The sequence below is a fragment of the Pan paniscus genome, chromosome 23 (genome assembly GCF_029289425.2).
Source record: "Pan paniscus chromosome 23, NHGRI_mPanPan1-v2.0_pri, whole genome shotgun sequence".
Classification (NCBI taxonomy): Eukaryota; Metazoa; Chordata; class Mammalia; order Primates; family Hominidae; genus Pan; species Pan paniscus.
This window is the reverse complement of record NC_085927.1, coordinates 41,675,365-41,696,087: the sequence shown is the minus strand read 5'-3', so window position 1 is coordinate 41,696,087 and position 20,723 is coordinate 41,675,365. Positions and strand designations below refer to the sequence as shown.

The 20,723-nt window shown below is 44.8% G+C and overlaps 1 protein-coding gene across 3 annotated transcripts in view; it reads left to right on the top strand.

Moving 5' to 3' along the window:
• PRR14L (proline rich 14 like) overlaps positions 1 to 20,723 on the top strand; it is a 69,398-nt gene that overhangs the window by 4,682 nt on the left and 43,993 nt on the right. For 2 of the 3 annotated variants that reach the window (XM_003821486.5, XM_034949138.3), the window contains exons 2-3: positions 7,017 to 7,541; positions 20,338 to 20,410. In XM_003821486.5, the coding sequence (XP_003821534.2) occupies positions 7,068 to 7,541; positions 20,338 to 20,410 (547 nt within the window). In that variant the 5' untranslated portion in view covers positions 7,017 to 7,067. The remainder of the gene's footprint in view (positions 1 to 7,016; positions 7,542 to 20,337; positions 20,411 to 20,723) is intronic. The other variant, XM_034949139.3, reaches the window with a different exon arrangement.

The window sequence follows — 20,723 nt, the reverse complement described above, 5'->3', positions numbered from 1 at the left end:
AACATACAGATAAGTCACTGGTGATCCTATTGTCCAAGGTAACACTGTGATACTTGGCTTATATATATATATATATATATATTTTTTTTTTAAACTGAGTCTCCCTCTCACCCAGGCTGAAGTGCAATGGCGCGATCTCTGCTCACTGCAACCTCTGCCTCCCAGGTTCAAGCGATTCTCGTGCCGTAGCCTCCCAAGTAGCTGAGATTACAGGCTCTTGCCACCACGCCCAGCTAATTTTTGCATTTTTTAGTAGAGATAGGGTTTCACCATGTTGGCCAGGCTGGTCTTGAACTCCTGACCTCAAGTGATCTACCCGCCTCAGCCTCCCAAAGTGCTGGTATTACAGGCATGAGCCACCACGCCCGGCTGTAGAGATGTATTTCTACATCATCCTTTTAGATTGCTCCATTGCATTCAGGAATTTAAAGAACTTGAATGTCTTCTCAAAATCGGGTTCTGTCACTGCAGTCTTGTGGCATTACCAATATTTTGATAGATGGTGTGAGCTACTGAGCTGAAAATAAGTTTATTTTTATTTTTTATTTTTTATTTTTTGAGACGGAGTCTCACTCTGTCGCCCAGGCTGGAGTGCAGTGGCACAATCTCCGCTCACTGCAAACTCTGCCTCCCAGGTTCATGCCATTCTCCTGCCTCAGCCTCCCGAGTAGCTGGGACTACAGGCGCCCCTCACCACACCCAGCTAATTTTTTGTATTTTTAGTAGAGACAGGGTTTCACTGTGTTAGCCAGGATGGTCTCGATCTCCTGACCTCGTGATCTGCCTGCCTTGTCCTCCCAAAGTGCTGGGATTACAGGCGTGAGCCAAAGCACCCGGCCATGTTTAACCTGCCACTCTAGGCTTGCATTTAATATCACCTCACCTCTTAGGGTTCCAGCTGTTCTTGGTAACGTATCTGCAATTCTGTTCAGAAATTTGAGGACCCAGAATTAGTCCAGGAGAAAAAGGAGGGGGTGTCTGTTTTGTTTCTCTAGCCACTGTGCCTAGTTGTTTTACAGGTTGAAATTCTTAGAATTTGGTCCAAACAAGAGTATCAAGAGGTGAACCATTTTATGTGATTATCAGTATTGACTGTTTATGATAAAGATCTGTTTAGTAAACCTGTATTTGTGTATGACCGTATGTGGAGCAACATTTGGAACAAATGTTGAGCTAGAACTGTGGGGATGGAAATGAATATGATTTACTAGAAACACTGCAGGGAGTTGAGTCCACAGGCTGCAAGTGCTGATTGAATGGTGAGGGGAAGTCAGATATGGTTATGGCTGGGGATTCAAATCTAAGCTCTAGAATATTGATGGTGCCTTTTCTGAGAAGCAACAGGGTTAAGAATCAGCATGTGGCTAGTCACAGTGGCTCACGCTTGTAATTCCAGCACTTTTGGGAGGCTGAGGTGGGAGGATTGCTTGAACCCAGGAGTTTGAGACCAGCCTGGGCAACATAACAAGACGTACAAAATTATCTACAAAAATAAAAAAGTAGGCCGGGCACAGTGGCTCACGCCTGTAATCCCAGCACTTTGGGAGACCAAGGCAGACTGATCACTTGAGGTTGGGAGTTTGAGATCAGCCTGACCAACACAGAGAAACCCCATCTCTATTAAAAAATACAAAATTAGCTGGGTGTGGTGGCAAATGCCTGTAATCCCAGCTACTCAGGAGGCTGGGGCGGGAGAATCTCTTGAACCTGGGAGGTGGAGATTGTGGTGAGCTAAGATCGCACTGTTGCACTCCAGCCTGGGCAACAAGAGCGAAACTCCATCCCAAAAAAAAAAAAAAAAAATTAACCAGGCATGCTGAGGCAGAAGGAGTTCAAGGTTATAGTGAGCTATGATCGCACCACCACACTCCAGCCTGGGCGACACGGCAAGACCCTGTCTTTTTTTTTTTTAATGAATGAGCATGTAAGTTTGCTGAGGGCGTCTTATTTATACCTGTTTCTCAAAGCTGTTTGCATGTAGAAAGACTCAAAGACTCAGTTATTCAATAGATTGAATGAATTCTGTTTTAAACTTGGTAAGTTTTGGGGGTGCCATTCTTGCAAGTGAAATGTAGGTTAGGAATTGAAAGAAAGGTTGGGGTCAAGGTCAGATTCTTTTTTTTTTTTTTCGAGGCAGGGTCTTGCTGTGTCACCCAGTCTGGAGTGCAGTGGCCCCATCTCAGGTCACTGCAGCCTCTGCCTTCCAGGTTCAAGCGATTCTCCTGCCTCAGCCTCCCAAGTAGCTGGGATTACAGGCGTTCGCCAACATGCCCAGCTAATTATTTGGATTTTTAGTAGAGACAGGGTTTCACCATGTTGGCCATTCTGGTCTGGAACTCCTGACCTCAAGTGATCCACCCACCTTGGCCTCCCAAAGTGCTGAGATTACAGGCGTGAGCCACCACTCCCGGCCAGGTTCTTTTTTAAAAGAAATCATTTTTTTAAGATTTAATTCATATGCCATACAATTGACTGATTTAAATTGTACCAGTCAGTGGTTTTTAGTGTAGTCACAGAGTTCTACAGCCATCACCATAATTGACTTTAGAACATTTTTATTACTCAAGAAAGAAACTCTGTGTCCCTCAGCTGTCACTCCCAATTTCTCCAAGAATCCCAGCCTTTTTTTTGGACAGACTTTCGGTTTTGTCTCCCAGTCTGGAGTGCAGTGGCGCAATCTCGGCTCACTGCACCCTCTGCCTCCCGGGTTCAAATGATTCTCCTGCCTCAGCCTCCAGAGCAGCTGGGACTACAGGCGCGTGCCACCATGCCCAGCTGATTTTTTGTATTTTTAGTAGAGACGGGGTGTCACCGTGTTACCCAGGATGGTCTCGAACTCCTGACCTCATGATCCTCCCACCTTGGCCTCCCATGGGCGTGATCCTCCCCTCTTAGTAGCTGGGTTCATAGTAAGATTTGCCTAGTCTAGACATTCCTATACAGGGGATCTTGTAATATGTGATCTCTGTGACTGGCTTCTTTCACTTAGCATAATGTCTTCAAGGTTCATTCATGTTGTAACGTGTTATTTCTCCATTCCTTTTTATGGCTGAATAATATTCCATTGTATGGCTATACCACATTTTGTTTATCCATTCATCAGTTGATGGATATTTGGATTGCTTATACTTTTTGACTATTGTGAGTAGTGCTGCTAAAGACATTTGCGTACAAATTTTTATGTGGACATATGTTTTGTGCATGTATGCATATGAGGGGAATTGCTGAATCCTATGGTAACTCTGTGCTTAAAGGAAGAGTTTTAGGCCAGGTGCAGTGGCTCACACCCTTAATCCCAGCACTTTGGGAGGCCGAGGCGGGCGGATTACTTGAGGTCAGGAGTTCGAGACCAGCCTGGCCAACATGGTGAAACCCCGTCTCTACTAAAAATACAAAAATTAGCCAGGCGTGATGGCATGTGCCTGTAATCCCAGCTACTCAGGAGACTGAGGCAGGATAATCCTTGAACCTGGGAGGCAGAGATTGCAGTGAGCTGAGATGGCACCACTGCACTTCATCCAGCCTGGGCGACAGAGCAAGACTCCATCTCAAAAAAAAAAAAAGGAAGAGTTTTGAGTCATCCTCATCACAGAGGCTGCAGAAAAAGATGACGTTATCAAGAAAGTGAAGCCTAAAAAGAGAGTAGTCAAGGATTAAGTTTTAAGAACACCCATATCTCTGTGGTAGGCAGGATCAGATGCATAAGGTGGCAGAGACCCAAGGAGCCCATCTCCTTCGAAAAATCTGCTCTTTTACAGTATCCTTTCCTGCATTTACTCTTCAAATCTGTATGTGCTGTGACAGGTGAAAACTGGACTGTGTATGTTGTTGGGAAAGGAAAACTGAACCAAATTAAAATTGAGCACTTCCTACTTATTTTTGGCATCAAATAGCAACTCCACATTATCTCTACTAACCTCCCCCATCCCCCACCTTACACATACATAAATGGCCTAAAATCTGAAGTGCCCCTAGAAAGATCTTTCTGTATCTGGAAATAAAGGAGAAAGGGGAAGATTCTAGATCTAAAAGGGATACATTTCTCTCAGCACTGTTTTTGAGACGGAGTCTCACTCTTGTCACCCAGGCTGGAGTGCAGTAGCGTGATCTTGGCTCACTGCAACCTCCGCCTCCCAGGTTCAAGCAATTCTTCTGCCTCAGCCTCCTAAGTAGCTGGGACTACAGGTGCCTGCCATCATGCCCGGCTAATTTTTATATTTTTAGTAGAGACAGGGTTTCACCATATCGGCCAGGTTGGTCTCTAACTCCTGACCTCAGGTGATCTGCCTGCCTGGGCCTCCCAAAGTGCTGGGATTATAGGCATGAGCCACCGCACCCAGCCTTACAGCACTGTTTATGAAAGCTTTTCACATCCAGAATCTCATTTGATTCTCGCTCTTCCCCTGTACACAGTTTATCTCTTGGTAATGTTTTGTTTTGTTTTATTGCTTGTTCTTTTTTTTCTTTGAGATGGGAGTCTTGCTTTGTTGCCCAGGCTGGAGTGCAGTAGCGAGATCTCGGCTCACTGCAACCTCTGCCTCCCAGGTTCAAGCGATTCTTGTGCCTCAGCCTCCCGAGTAGCTGGGATTACAGGAGCCTGCCACCACGCCTGGCTAATTTTGGTATTTTTAGTAGAGACTGGATTTCACGATTTTTTTTTTTTTTTTTTTTTTTTTGAGACAGAGCCTCGCTCTGTCACTCAGGCTGGAGTGCAGTGGCGCAATCTCGGCTCACTGCAAGCTCTGCCTTCCGGGTTCACGCCATTCTCCTGCCTCAGCCTCCTGAGTAGCTGGGACCACAGGCGCGCGCCATCATGCCTGGCTAATTTTTTGTATTTTTAGTAGAGACAGGGTTTCACCGTGTTAGCCAGGATGGTCTTGATCTCCTGACCTCGTGATCTGCCCCTCTCGGCCTCCCAAAGTGCTGGGATTACAGGCCTGAGCCACCACACCCCGCCTTGGATTTCACCATATTGACCAGGCTGTTCTCGAACTCCTGACCTCAAGTGATCCACCTGCCTCAGCCTCCCAAACTGCTGGGATTACAGGTGTGAGCCACTGCGCCCAGCCTAATCTTTTGGATTTAATTTTTTAATTTGCCTTTCTGTGTTACCTAAACATCATGGAACAGCAATCTAATTTCTTATCACTTCTGGTATTTAAGTTAGTATTATAATGTTACGCTCTTTTACCTTTGGGAAGGTTCGTTAAAATTCATCTTTTCTCTCCTTGTTTAGGGTTAGGGAAAGCATCAAGAATGAAACTGTGGGTCAGGCATGGTGACTTGTGCCTATAATCCCAGCACTTTGCGGGGCCAAGGCAGGAGGATTGCTTGAGCTCAGGAGTTGGAGACAAGCCTGGACAACATATCAAAACTTTGTCTCCACCAAAAAAAAAAATTAGCCAAGTGTAGCCTGGCACAGTGACTCATGCCTGTAATCCCAGCACTTTGGAAGGCCGAGGTGGGCAGATCACGAGGTCAGGAGTTCAAGACCAGCCTGGCCAACGTGGTGAAACTTTGTCTCTACTAAAAATACAAAAATTAGCTGGGCGTGGTGGCACACGCCTGTAGTCCCAGCTACTCTGGAGGCAGAGGCAGGAGAATCACTTGAACCCAGGAGGCGGAGGTTGCAGTGAGCCAAGATTATGCCACTGCACTCCAGCCTGGGTGACAGAGCGAGACTCCATCTCAAAAAAATAAAAAAATTAGCCAGGTGTGGTGATGTGCACCTGTCCCAGCTACAGGAAGCTGAGGCAGGAGGATCACTCGAGTCTGGGAGAGGGAGGCTGCGGTGAGGAATGATTGCACCATGGTACTCTAGCCTGGGTGACAGAGCAAGATCCTGTCTAAAAAAAAAAATTAAAGCATGAAGTATCTTATCTGGCTGACCCATTTCTGCTTTGGTCAGGTCAAAGCAGATTTTTTTTTCCCCCTACTTAGGCAAGATTTATTTCAAGGCCTGTAAACATTCAGACTAATCACAATGGTCAAAGTGGATTTTGTTGTTGTGGAAACTGCATGTTTGGTACACTAAACTGGAAAAGTTAGGAGCCAAGAAACCCTGGCCCTGAGTATGTGTGTGTTTTGGCTACTTCTATAGTGTAGTATTACAAACTGCTTAGATATAAGTGTTTCAGCAAATAACCTGTTGCTACCATTCACTGCAAGAAATGAAACATTACGAACACAGTGGAAGCTCTTTCTCTCTTAATATACCTCCACTTTCATCCTCTCAGACAACCATGTAATATTTTAGGCAGGTCATATTTAACCTCCTCAGGTGTGGTGTTAGGATCTAAAACAAGAAGCTGATAGCTGCCCTACTTAGCTCAAAGGGTTGTTATGAGAATCAAATGAGTGATGACTGTGGAAAACACTTGGAAAATCTAAAGATGCAGGATAAAAATCAGGAAGGATTTTGCTAATGAGCTGGTTTAGTAGTGTCTGTGCTAGCCTGGGTAGAGAGAGCTGAAGTATTTAGTAAGCAGTAAAGGAATGGAATCCCACTTTATCCCTGTCCTCCCTCAAAGAGGAAAAGTCAGTATATGAAATTTTCCAGAGTTCCTCAGTATATATTCATTCAACAAATATTTGCCGAGTACGTACTATGGGATAGCAAGGGGATATGGCAGTGAACAAAAAAGGTAAGGTTCATGCCCATGAAAACAAACAGAAAACCATCTTTATTTTCTCATTTACATCAGGTCTATCCTTGGATGCTTTAGGCGTGTCTTATTCTCTTCTACATTGGCAGGCCCTTCACGTTTAAATTGAGAATTGTTCATAAGGCAGTATTTGAATTGAGATTTGATTGAGAGCTGTCTAATCTCAAACGTTATTAAAGGTTAAGGTATTTATTTTTCTACAAATTCATTAAGGAGAAATTTTTGGTGCCAGATAATGCTGGCATTTAAAGTAGAACTTATTTTCTTCGTTGTAGCCGGTTTGAACTGAGGCAGCCTTCTTCTAACCTATCAAGGTTTTAAACTTTTATCCCTTCCTGTGATTTGTGTCAGGGTGAATCATTTGATGTAAAAGACTTGACTCCATAATCTGCATCTGTCCTAATGCTGTCATCTGGAGTAGAGACTCAGCCAGTTCCACTTGATTCCTCCATGTCTGCCGTGGTACAGGAATTATACTCTGAACTCCCAGTAAGTGTCTCCAGAGAGCTTCATGCTGACCCTGAGCCAAGTGTGATTCCAGATGTAAAACCTGGAGCCTCAAGCTCTCTTTTAAGTCAGAATAGGGCATTGCCCTTGGAGCTGCAGAGGACTCATGTGGAGAGTTGTTGTGAAGAAACCTATGAGACGTTGGATCATGGGAGTGAGCCTGGGCGATGTGGGCTAGTGGACTCCACAGCAGGAGGTTCTGTGGCATCTGGGATCTTGGATAGGGCAAAGAGAAGCAAGAGCATGGAGCCAAAGGTCTTCAGAGATCCAGGGGGCCAGGCAGGAATTATAAGAGAACCCTCTGAGGGAGCAAAGGAAGATCCACATCAACATTCCACAGCTGCTGAAGAAAAGACTAGCCCGAGTCAGGTAAGAAATGAAATCTCCATTCCGAAGAGTTGAGTGTGAATGACAGCTTTCTCTGGATAAAATACAGATGCTGACGGTTGGCTCATGATTTATTCTTGAAACATTTCCGAAATGTCGATTTTGAAGTTAACTTTGTTTTGATGATCTTTTAAAACATTTATGTCACATCAGACACTTGAAGAGAGGAAGTGCTTAGTAAAAAAGTGTCAGTTCTCTGAAGCAGCGACTGTATATGAAATGTTGAGTCTGTGAAAATCGTGGTATTTCAGCATTTGATGTTAAGAAATTATATAGATATACTCAGTCCTTATGTTTTGGTAGGTTGGAGTGAGGTATCACAGAGAAACCTTTGAAGGGAGGCTTTTTTTTTTTTTTTTAAGAAGGTCTCATTCTGTCACCCAGGCTGGAGTGCAGTGGCACGATCTTGGCTCACTGCAACCTCTGCCTTCTGGGTTCAAGCGATTCTCTTGCCTTAGCCTCCCAAATAGCTGTGATTATGGTATAAGCCACCGTACCCAGCTAATTTTTTTGTGTTTTTAGTAGAGACGGGGTTTCGTCATGTTGGCCAGGCTGGTCTCGAACTCCTGACTTCAAGTAATCCACCCACCTCAGCCTCCTAAAGCGGTGGGATTACAGGCATGAGCCACCATGACCAGCCGATGTGTGCTTGAAATTATACCCAGAGAGGTTGGTTAGTTGAGACTAATAGTGAGCTATGATAGTGTGATGGTCTCAAATTCTTTTTTCTTCTTTTTTTTTTTTAATAGAGGCAGGATCTTAGTATATTACCTAGGCTGCTCTCAAATTCCTGGGCTCAAGCAATCTTCCCACCTCGGCTTCTGAAAGTGTTGGGATTACAGGTGTGAGCCACTGAGCTGGGCCCTCCAAATTCTTTTTTCTTTTTTTTGAGGCAGAGTCTTGGTCTGTCACCCAGGCTGAAGTGCAGTGGTTTGATCTCGGCTCACTGCAACCTCTGCCTCCCAGGTTCAAGCGATTCTCCTGCCTCAGCTTCCTGAGTAGCTAGGATTATAGGCACCTACCATCACGCCCGGCTAATTTTTGTAGTTTTAGTAGAGATAGGGCTTCACCATGTTGACCAGGCTGGTCTAGAACCCCTGACCTCAGGTGATCCGACCGTCTCGGCCTCCCAAAATGCTGGGATTATAGGCGTGAGCCACCGTACCCTGCTGGGCCCTCCAAATTCTTAAAGGAATGTACCTGTCCAGCGGACTCTCTCCACTGGGTGGTTTTCTAACCCAGGGGTCAGCAAACTTTTTCTATCAGGGGCCACGTAGTAAATCTTTTAGGCTTTGCAGGTCATATGGTCTCCTTTTTTTTTTTTTTTTTTTTTTTTGAGTCTCTCACTGTCTCCCAGGCTGGAGTGCAGTGGTGTGATCTTGCCTCACTGCAACCTTCGCCTCCTGGGATCAAGCAATTCACCTGCCTCAGCCTCCTGAATAGCTGGGATTACAGGTGCCAGCCACCACGCCCGGCTAATTTATTGTGTTTTTAGTAGAGACGGGGTTTCACTGTGTTGACCAGGCTGGGTTCAAACTCCTGACCTTGTGACCCACCTGCCTCAGCCTCCCAACGTGTTGGGATTACAGGCAGGAGCCATCATGCCTGGCCTCATATGGTCTCTTTTGGAACAATTCAGCTTTGCCATTGTAGCATAAAGTGGGCAGAGGCAATACATAAATGAATGAATGTGGCTGTATTCCAATAAAACTTTATTAGCACAGGCTGCTGGCCTGAGGGCTGTGGTTTGCCAACCCCTGCTCTAGACCCACCATCAAGTTCATATGTTCTTTGGGCTGCCTAGGCTAGGCTCCCATCCCACTCTTGATACATATATCTTTTCTTTACACAGGATAAAGGGCAGTTAATTGTTGTTAGCGGGCTTCATACAGTGACTATGCTTAGGAATGAATGAAGCATTAAGTAACATTTGAACATGATATTTGAGTTTACACTGTGATGCCTTTTTTTTTTTTTTTTTTTTTTTTTTTTTTAGACAGAGTTTCGCTCTTGTTGCCCAGGCTGGAGTGCAATGGTGTGATCTCAGCTCACTGCAACCTCCACCTCCTGGGTTCAAGCAATTCTCCTGCTTCAGCCTCCCGAGTAGCTGGGATTACAGGCATGTGCCTCCACACCCGGCTAATTTTTTTTTTTTTTTTTTGAGATGGAGTCTCATTCTATTGCCCAGGCTGGAGTGCAGTGGCGCGATCTCAGCTCACTGCAAGCTCCGCCTCCCAGGTTCACGCCATTCTCCTGCCTCAGCCTCCTGAGTAGCTGGGACTACAGGCATGCACCACCACACTTGGCTAATTTTTTTTTTTTTTTTTGAGATGGAGTCTTGCTCTGTTGCCCAGGCTGGAGTGCAGTGGCACACTCTCAGCTCACTGCAAGCTCCGCCTTCCGGGTTCACGCCGTTCTCCTGCCTCAGCCTCCTGAGTAGCTGGGACTACAGGTGCCCGCCACCATTCCCGGCTAATTTTTTGGTATTTTTAAAATAGAGACAGGGTTTCACCATGTTGGTCAGGCTGGTCTCGAACTCCCGACCTCAGGTGATCCGCCCACCTCAGCTTCCCAAAGTGCTGGGATTACAGGGTGAGCCACTGCGCCCGGCCAATGCCCTATCTTTTAAAAATACAGTTAAATAGGTAAAAGGCTAAGGATCCCAGAGTTCCTATTGTGTTACTTCTTGATGTGGTGGGCTGAGTCTAACAAGAAAAGTTTCTTTTTTTTTTTTTTCCAATTTAGGGACCTGCCACTTCAGGAGAGAAAAGTTTTTTAATGTAGTGTTTGATATAAAAGCATGCGTAATACACATAAAGTATAATGAACACACACGTATATATGTGTTTATATATGCATACATATACATACACATGCTTACATAACAATCAACCTAAGAACTAGATTACTATCTCCTTGTTCTTTTTTTTTTTTTTTTTTTTTGAGACAGAGTCTTGCTCTGTCACCCAGGCTGGAGTGCAATGGCACGATCTCAGTTCACTGCAAGCTCCACCTCCCAGGTTCATGCCATTCTCCTGCCTCAGCCTCCCTAGTAGCTGGGACTACAGGCGCCCGCCATGACGCCTGGCTAAATTTTTGTATTTTTTTAGTAGAGACGGGGTTTCACCGTGTTAGCCAGGATGGTCTCGATCTCCTGACTTCGTGATCCGCCCACCTCGGCCTCCCAAAGTGCTGGGATTACAGGCGTGAGCCACCGCGCCCCGCCACCCTGTTCTTTTTTAAAGTCATTCCTTTTCTCCCTCCCAGCTCCACCAGGTGTATATTCCATTTTGAATTGTATAAAGCAGAATGAAATTTAATTGATATAAATGTTAACATTTTGTACTCAGTTTCAAAAAGTGATCTCCACAATTGAAAAGAAACAGAAATACTTACGGGGAAAGGGGAAATGGAAGACCTGCAGGTTTTAGCAGGTCAATTAGAATTGACTTTGTTCCAGGAAAAGCCAATTTGCTCTTAATATCATTAAGGGAAATGTGTTATCTGGACTGAGAAGTGGTGGTCATGCTCTGTTGTGTGCTGGTTAGGCCACAGCTAGAGTATTATACTCTCCTGTTGTTGTCATGTGTGTGAGAGGTATAGAAAACCAGGAATGCATTCATGGATAAGTATTCACACTAATGACACAATCTGAAAATATGCATCTGGAGGCCAGGTCATTGGGTGTCTAACTTGTGAAAGAGAACAGTCAAGAGACGTGAGAGAAGCCTTCAGCAATTTAGAGGTCATTCAGCAGAAGTGGTCCTGTGGGGCACAGTTAGGCCAGTGGAAGATGTGGGGCAGCAGCAGCAGCTCCTAATCACTCTCAGGTCACAGGACCCTTTGGAAATCTGAACACTGCAGACCTTTCAGAAAAGCAGACATACCACTTGCATACCATTTCAGATTTGCAAACCCCAGGCATCCCCTGATCTCAATTTATAAGAGCTCTTGCTATATTGACAAAATATCCCACAGTCAAAAGACAGCTGACAAATTGAGAGAACATATTTGCAATGTATATCAGAGATAAAGGGTCTATATCTGTAATACATGAAGAACTCTTGAATTGAGGAATGAAGAACCAAACCCAATAGAAAAATGATAAGACTTGGGCTAGGCGTGGTTGCTCACACCTGTAATCTCAGCACTTTGGGAGGCTGAGGCGGGAGGATGATGAGGTCAAGAGATTGAGACCATCCTGGCCAACATGGTGAAACCCCATCTTTACTAAAAATGCAGAAATTAGCTGGGTATGGTGGTGCATGCCTTTAGTCCCAGCTATTCGGGAGGATGAGGCAGGAGAATTGCTTGAAACTAGGAGGCAGAGGTTGTAGTGAGCCGAGATTGTGCCACTGCACTCCAGCCTGGCGACAGAGTGAGACTCCCTTTCAAAAAAAGAAAAAGAAAAAGAAAAATGGGAAGACTTGATAATGAACTGTGTGTGTGTGTGTTTGTGTGGTGTGTGTGTGTGTGTTTGTGTGTGTGTGGTGGTGGTTAAACATAAGAGATGGTCAGCCTCGTGTAATTAGAGAAATGCAAAGTTAACCAGAGATACCACTTTTTTCCCTTTGATTTAAGGGTGTCGCTTTTTGACTATCAGATGGGTGAAAATGAAAATGTATGACAACGTATCTGGTTAGCAAGGCTATGAGGAAACAGACATTCTAATACATTGCTGGTGGGAATGCAAACTGATACAACCTTTCTGAGGAGCAGTTTGGCAACATTTAACAAAACTACTGGTGCCTCGACCTGTTCACCGAACACTTCAAGGAAACCTGCCTTAAAAGATAGACTTCTAGGCCTGTAATCCTAGCGCTTCGGGGGGCCGAGGCGGGTGGATCACCTGAGATCAGGAGTACGAGACCAGCCTGGGCAACATGGTGAAAGCCTGTCTCTACTAAAAATACAGAAATTAGATGGGCGCAGTGATGCATGGCCGTAATCCAAACTACTTGGGAGGCTGAGGCGGGAGAATCGCTTGAACCCCAAAGGCGGAAGGTGGAAGGCGGAGGTTGCGGTGAGCCAAGATGGCACCACTGCACTCCAGCCTGGGTGACAGAGCGAGACTCCGTCACAAAAAAAAAACAGTGGCCAGGCGCGGTGGCTCACACCTGTGATCCCAGCACTTTGCGAGTACGAAATGGGTGGATTGCCTGAGGTCTGAGGTCAGGAGTTCGAGACCAGCCTGGCCAACCTGGTGAAACCCCCATCGCTACTAAAAATACAAAAAATTAGCCGGGCGTGTGGCGGTCGCCTGTAATCCCAGCTACTCGGGAGGTTGAGGCAGGAGAATAGTTTGAACCCAGAAGAAAGGGTTGTAGTGAGCCGAGATTGCACCATTGTCACTCCAGCCTGGGTGACAAGAGCAAAACTCTGTCTCAAAAAAAAAAAAAAAAAAAAGATACACTTCTAGCAGTATAACAATACTTAATACACAAGGTTGTTCTTTTCAGCAGTTTATAATTGCAAAATATTGGAAACAACCTAAATGCCCATATATAGGAGAGAGATTGAATACATTATGGCATAAGGTATTTACATACATGGAGTATTATCCAGCTATAATAACAAGGAAGATCTCTATATACTGATATGGAGTGATTTCCAGCTGTGTCAGGGGTCCCCAAAACCAGCAGGTTTTCAGAGTTGCTGAAATTCACAGGACTCAGCATTTAGTTGTTCTCACAGCTACAGTTTATTGCAGTGAAAGGATACAAAGAAAATCAGCAAAAGGGAAGCAGGCATAGACCAAAGTCCAGAGGAAATCCAGTGCAAGCTTCCAAGAGTCCTTTCCTAGTGGAGTCATACACACTTAACCTCCTTCAGGAACAAATTGTGACAACACGTATGAAATATTGTCTACCATGGAAGTTTGTTAGTGGGTCAGTGCTCAGGGATTTTACTGGGGACTGGTTGCATGGACATCCTCTGCCTGGCACATAGCAAAATTTCCAACTCCTAGAAGGAAAGCAGGTGTTTAGCATAAACCACATTATAGTGTAGGCACAGTGAGACACTCCTGTTTAGGGAATGGTGGAAACTCCCAAACTCTAGTTCCCAGATGCTAGCTAAGGCTGACCCTGCAGGTAGACCTTTCTAAGGACAGCAGTCAGGCCTGCTCTGTTGACTCACTTCTGTAAACTAAGATATGCTGTTAAGTAAAAAATGCAAATCAATATCTATAGTGTTGTCCTTTCCATGCAAGAAAGAAAAGGAAATAAGCATATATAGAAGTATCTGCTTATTTGTATAAAACCTATACACAAGTACACATGGGAAGGATAAACCAGAAACTAATGAATTTGATTACCTATCCTGAAAGAATGGGGGAATGGAAATGGAATAGAAAGGGTAGGAGAAACTGGCACTTCTGTAAGTACATCTTTTGGTATAGTTCTAACTTCATACTTGAAAAATAACTAACTAGACAACTGGGATGTGAGATGGGCCCAAAGCTGAATAGAAACTGTAACAAGTGAGTCTTAACTATTACAAATGAATAACAAAACCATTGGGGAGGGTAGCCCACATTACTTTAGCAAACAGTAATTCGACTATATCCTCTTAAAGAATAAAGTCAAAAAAGAATAGGAAATATTAGTAAATTTGTTTCTCACAGGGGTAGGACTTAGCCATTTCTAAACAAAATGCCTATATGTGTTCTAGGATTGGGGAAATAAGTAAATATATGTGGATAATGAGAGCCAGTTTTCTCTCAGAGAAATAAATTACAAAGGAGGAGTGGCAAACATGAACCCTGACCCAAACATGAACTCCATGAATTGGAGTTATCTTTTTTTTTTTTTTTATGAGACAGTCTCACTCTGTCACCCAGGCTGGAGTGCAGTGGTGCGATCTTGGCTCGCTGCAACCTCCTCCTCCTGGGTTCAAGCAATTCTCCTGCCTCAGCCTTCCAAGTATCTGGGACTACAGGCTCATACCACCAGGCCTGGTTAACTAATTTTTTGTATTTTTAGTAGAGACGGGGTTTCACCGTGTTAGCCAGGATGGTCTCAATCTCCTGACCTCGTGATCCGCCCACCTCGGCCTCCCAAAGTGTTAGGATTATAGGCATGAGCCACGGCGCCCAGCCTAACATGGGGTTCTTAATATATACACATAGAAATGGAAATACTTGAGTGTATACGATAGGGCCTAGAGGTAGCAACAGACACCTTGTAGCAATGAGCACACCTAGTCTTGGCTCTAAATACTTTTTTCCGATAAAAGAAACCAAGATTCCTTGGAGAAATGGCTGTTCCAGGACAGGAGAGGGAAAAACGCAAGATGTGCCCGGAGCAATTTGTGGCCAAATGCTCAGAAAATTATGGGGATATATCAGAAGGACACAGCAGCCAACTTGAAGGGGCTCCCAGTGGCCAAGTATGGGATGATTTGAGCTTAAAATAAATGATAGTGATGAATTATTCGACACTTACTTTTGCAGCAACCTGTAGTACCCATAGAATAAGACAAATACCCGTGAGCCCGTTTGCTGACTTTCTTTGTATCCTTTCACTGTAATTGAATTAAAAGTGAGAAAAGAAAGGTCTTACAGAATTCCAATTAATATATATGGAATGATGGAAATAGAAAAAGCACTGTTTGGCAACCATCACAATAATAATTATCTCAAGCAGGAATCATTAATGGTTGTTAAAGCTAGTGGCTAAATGTTTGGGAAACAAATATTTACATAGTCTCGAAGTATTTCCCTACAAGATATTTATTAGTTACAAAGGTGGAATAGTAACTTCACAATGGAGAAACCTGGCAGAATCTACCCAAACCAAGTGATGGAAGTTTGCCCCCAGGAATGAGGCACCCTAACACCGTGATAGGACAGTGCCTCCTGATAGGACACTGCCCCCAATAGGACACCATGAGGAGAACCAACATCACTTCTGTGGTATTCTTTTTTTTTTCTTTTTTGAGACAGAGTCTCGCTCTGTAGCCCAGGCTGCAGTGCAGTGGCACGATCTCAGCTCACTGCAACCTCCGCCTCCCGGGTCCCGGTTCAAGCAGTTTTTCTGCTTTAGCCTCCTGAGTAGCTGGGATTACAGGCACGTGCCACCATGGCCAGCTAATTTTTGTATTTTTAGTAGAGACAGGGTTTCACCATGCTGGCCAGGCTGGTCTTGAGTTCCTGACCTTGTGATCCACCCGCCTTGGCCTCCCAAAGTGCTGGGATTACAGGCATGAGCCACAGCGCCCGGCAATTTTTTTTTTTTTTTTTTTTTTTTTAGACTGAGTCTCATTCTGTTCTCCCAGTGCAGTGACATGATCTCAGCTCACTGTAACCTCTGCCTCCTGGGTTTAAGCAGTTCTCTGCCTCAGCTTCCCAAGTAGCTGGGACTACAGACATGCAACACCATTCCTGCCTAATTTTGGATTTTAGTAGAGATGGGGTTTCACAGTTGACCTCAGGTGATCCGCCCACCTCGGCCTCCCATAGTGCTGGGATTACAGGCGTGAGCCACCGTGCTCGGCCCAAAAATATGCAGTTCAGTCACATTAAGCACATTCATAGTGTTGTGTAACCATCACCACCATCCATCTCCAGAACTTTTCTTATCATCCCAAACTGAAACTCAGTACGCATTAAATAGTAACTCACCATTCTCCCCTTACCCCATCTTTGACAACAACCATTCTACTTTCTGTCTCTATGAATTTGACTACTCTAGGTACATCATTCAAGTGGAATCATATGGTATTTGCTGTTTTGTTACTGGTCTTAATATTTTTAAAAGTTAAATATTCCAATCATGAAACAAGTATTTCAATCATGAGAAGTTAAACCAGTAAAATAATAATAATTTCCTGTCTTAGGATCGTGTCCCAAAGTTATTAAAAACTTGTAACTAGGCCGAGCGTGGTGGCTCACGCCTGTAATCCCCGCACTTTGGGAGGCCAAGGTGGGCATATCATCAGGTCAGGAGATCGAGACCATCCTGGCTAACACGGTGAAACCCCGTCTCGCCTAAAAATACACACACAAAAAGTTAGCCGGGCGTAGTGGCGGGTGCCTGTAGTCCCAGCTACTCTGGAGGCTGGGGCAGGAGAATGGCGTGAACCCAGGATGTGGAGCTTGCAGTGAGCGGAGGTTGTGCCACTACATTCCAGCCTGGGCAACAGAGCGAGACTTCGTCTCAAAAATAAATAAATAAATAAATTTGCAACTAATAATTTTGGGATTTGATCAAGATCACCCTGCTGAGGGTGAACTATGTTAGAACAGGCACAGTGGAAGGGACAGCTGCAAGAGCCAAGCTGAATTGTGAAAGAATGTATTCAGTTCTGAACTCCACTCTTGTAGGAGGAAGGTCAAAATCTGTTACGCATACAAAGGTTACTAGCAAGGATGTGGAATAGATTGGTCTTATTTAAGAACTGTGCACCAAAGATATTCAGAGATGGACATGTGACATCCCACATGGATGATTTAGCATTGAGAACTCTATACCATGCTTGGTTTTTATTGTTTGTTTTTTTGGTGCTTACATATAAGCTATAGAGTGTTAAACTTTTTACATATTTTTTTCCCCATAATGGTAGATCCACCTGGGTTGAATATGTTGTAAACACTTTGGTTCTAGGATACAATACATTGGTTGTATTCAACTCAGACACAGAAAAAGTTTAGAATTTTTTTTTTTTTTTTTTGGAGATGGAGTCTACTCTGTCGCCCAGGCTGGAGTGCAGTGGCACAATCTGAATTGTCTTTTAACTGTAACATACAAAAGCGTAGTATACGTTTTTTTTTTTTTTCGAGATGAAGTCTCTGTCACCCAGGCTGGAGTGCAGTGGCGCGATCTCCGCTCACTGCAACCTCCACTTCCTGGGTTCAAGCCATTCTCCTGCCTCAGCCTCCAGAGTAGCTGGGATTACAGGCATCCGCCACCATGCCCAGCTAATTATATATTTTTTAGTAGAGACAGGGTTTCTCCATGTTGGTCAGACTGGTCTCAAACTCCTGACCTCAGGTGATCCGCCCTCCTCGGCCTCCCAAAGTGCTGGGATTACAGGTGTGAGCCACTGCCCCCGGCCCTAGGACTCTTAACTTTAGGAATCCTGAAAGTTAGAACATTTAGCTGATAAAATATTGTAGAAAAAGGAAATTGCATCTGATACATTTCTGCTAGTTCATCATATGATTGGCTATTTTGGAGCAGGTGGGGGACGTTACAGAGGTTATCATGTTACATGTCCATTGCATCCAAGTAGGTTGTTCTGTTGCCCTCATCCATATTCAGGAGCCCAGACTAGCAGAGCTCCCATTGGATGTGGAGGTTGCCCACCACCATGGTAAGGCTGTTGGGGGAGGTCTCTCACATTTGACCTCAGCCCACACTCTTTTATTGTCGATTGATTCAATTTCTTTTCTTTTCTTTTCTTTTTCTGAGACAGTGACTTGCTTTGTTGCCCAGGCTGGAGTGCAGTGGCATGATCTTGGCTCACTGCAGCCTCCTCCTGGGTTCAAGTGATCCTCCTGCCTCAGCACCCCTAGTAGCTGGGATTACAGGCACGCACCACCATACCCAGCTAATTTTTGTATTTTTAGTAGAGATGGGGTGTCATGATATTGGCCAGGCTGGTCTTGAACTCCTGACCTCAGGTGATCCACCCACCTCAGCCTCCCAAAGTGCTGGGATTAAAGGCGTGAGCCACCGCACCCGGCCCTGATTCATTCAATTTCTGATTATATTTCAGATTAACACAAACCTTGTAGAGTCTTCAGCCTTCCTGTGAGGGATAACTTGCTTTTCTTAACTCAGAACCTTTTAAGAGAAGTCAATAAGTCAGGGAGGAAGTCTCTCTTTCCCTGTTAAGAATTGTGGCTAATCAGCCGCGCATGGTGGCTCACGCCTGTAATCCTAGCACTTTGGGAGGCCAAGGTGGGTGGATTGCCTGAGCTCAGGAGTTCGAGACCAGCCTGAGCAACAACGGTGAAACCCTGTCTCTACTAAAATACAAAAAATTAACCAGGTGTGGCGGCGTGCACCTGTAGTCCCAGCTACTCAGGAGGCTGAGGCAGGAGAATCGCTTTAACCCAGGAAGCAGAGATTGCAGTGAGCTGAGATCGCACCACTGCACTCCAGCCTGGGCAACAGAGTGAGACTCCATCTCCAAAAAAAAAAAAAAAAAAGAATTGTGGCTAATCAAGGAAAAGGAACATGGTCGAAACAGTGGGCTTGGCACTCCACCAGGGTATTTTGGGGCCTCCAGCTAGCGGCACCTTAGAGCCACAAGTGGGACAAAGCAAAATCCCACCAACCCCTCTGGGGCTGGATCCAGTAAGATTTCATTGCATTAGCTCACCAGAGACCTTCGGGATCTGAAGGAGCCTGTATGTCACTGGCCTGTGCTGTCACTTTACAGAGGCTCCAATAGCCTTGGAAAAGCTTATGGAAGTCATTCCAGAAACGTGCCAGGATCTGTCGGTGACAGCTCTGTTGGCTTTTCTCACAGAACGGGATGGATAACAGGTGTCTACAGTCTCACGAAGAATGGAAGCTTCTGCTCATGGAGCACCCTGTCCTGACTGGGTGTTTTGCTGGGTGTTTTATATGGTTTCCATGTATTCTTTCAGCCACTTGTAAGGTTGCTGTCAGCACCATGTAGTTAGTAGGTGAGAGTCCTTGGGTTGGAACAGAACTCAGGCCCTCTCCCTTTTCCATGAAGTGTTAACTTGAAAGAATATTTTAAATAGCATCTATTCTCACACCTCAAACATTCAGCCTGAGAACTGGAAAAGCAGAGAATAGTAACATTTGGGAGAAAGGATCAAATATAACTACAGATAAATATTTTCTTGGCCAGGCGCGGTGTCTCATGCCTTTAATCCCAGCTCTTTGGAAGGCTGAGGTAGGCAGATCACTTGAGGTCAGGAGTTTGAGACTAGCCTGGCCAACATGGTGAAACCCTGTCTCTACTAAAAATACAAAAATTAGGCCGGGCACAGTGGATCACGCATGTAGTCCCAGTACTTTGGGAGGCCGAGGCAGGTGGATCACCTGAGGTCAGGAGTTCAAGACCAGCCTGGCCAACATGGGGAAACACTGTCTCTACTAAAAATATAAAAATTAGCTAGGCATAGTGGTGGGCGCCTGTAATCCCAGAGGCTTGGGAGGCTGAGGCAGGAGAATTGCTTGAACCCATGACGCAGAAGTTGCAGTGAGCTGACAGCGTGCACAGTCTTGGCTCACTGCAACCTCTGCCTCTAAAAAAGTTTTTTTTAGACCTCTGTTATTGTCACAACTTTAAAAAGTTTTCAGGCTCAAATTCTAGATAAGTAGAAATTTTTATTGTTTACCCTTACTTAAATTTGAGGTTTCCTTCAGTGCCCAGTCCTTGTGACTGCTAGCTAATTTCCCAAAGTCATAAAGAAGTCTCTCAAAAATAACTAATATTCAGCCAGGCGTGGTGGCTCACGCCTGTAATCCTAGCACTTTGGGAGGCGGAGGCGGGCGGATCACTTGAGGTCAGGAGTTCAAGACCAGCCTGGCCAACATGGTGAAACGCTGTCTGTAGTAGAAATACAAAAATTAGCCAGGCGTGGTAGTGGGTGCGTGTAATCCCAGCTACTTCGGAGGCTGAGACAGGAGAATACCTTGAACCTTGGAGGTGGATGTTGCAGTGAGCCACGATCTAACCATTGCACTTCAGTCTGGGAACAGAGCAAGACTCTGTCTCAAAAAATAATAATAATAATATTCATTAACTCAGAATCTTCTGAATCCCCCTTGACCACTGGATTTTCTTACTGTAGGAGGATCTCCTGATGCAGTCCAGCAAAGAACTTTCACATGTGGACCTCCCTGAAGATTTTCTAAGGAGCAAAGGTATTTATTTCTCTCAAATCTCTTCCTTTATCCACTTACTGCAAATACTGTTTTAGTTCCGTTTCCATTTTGCATTGAGAATATAAGGGTTGTAAGTCCCTGCCTTGTAAGGTGTACTTAACTATAGAAACTGTAACTTCACTGTAGATCGTATCTTAGTATTGCCCATGGATGTACTTGCACAGTGCACTGCAGCCTCAACCTCCCGGGCTCAAGTGATCTTCATACCTCAGCCTCCCAAGTAGCTGGGACTACAGGCGTGACCCACCATGCCTGACTGATTTTGTAAATTTTTTTTTGTATTTTTTTGTAG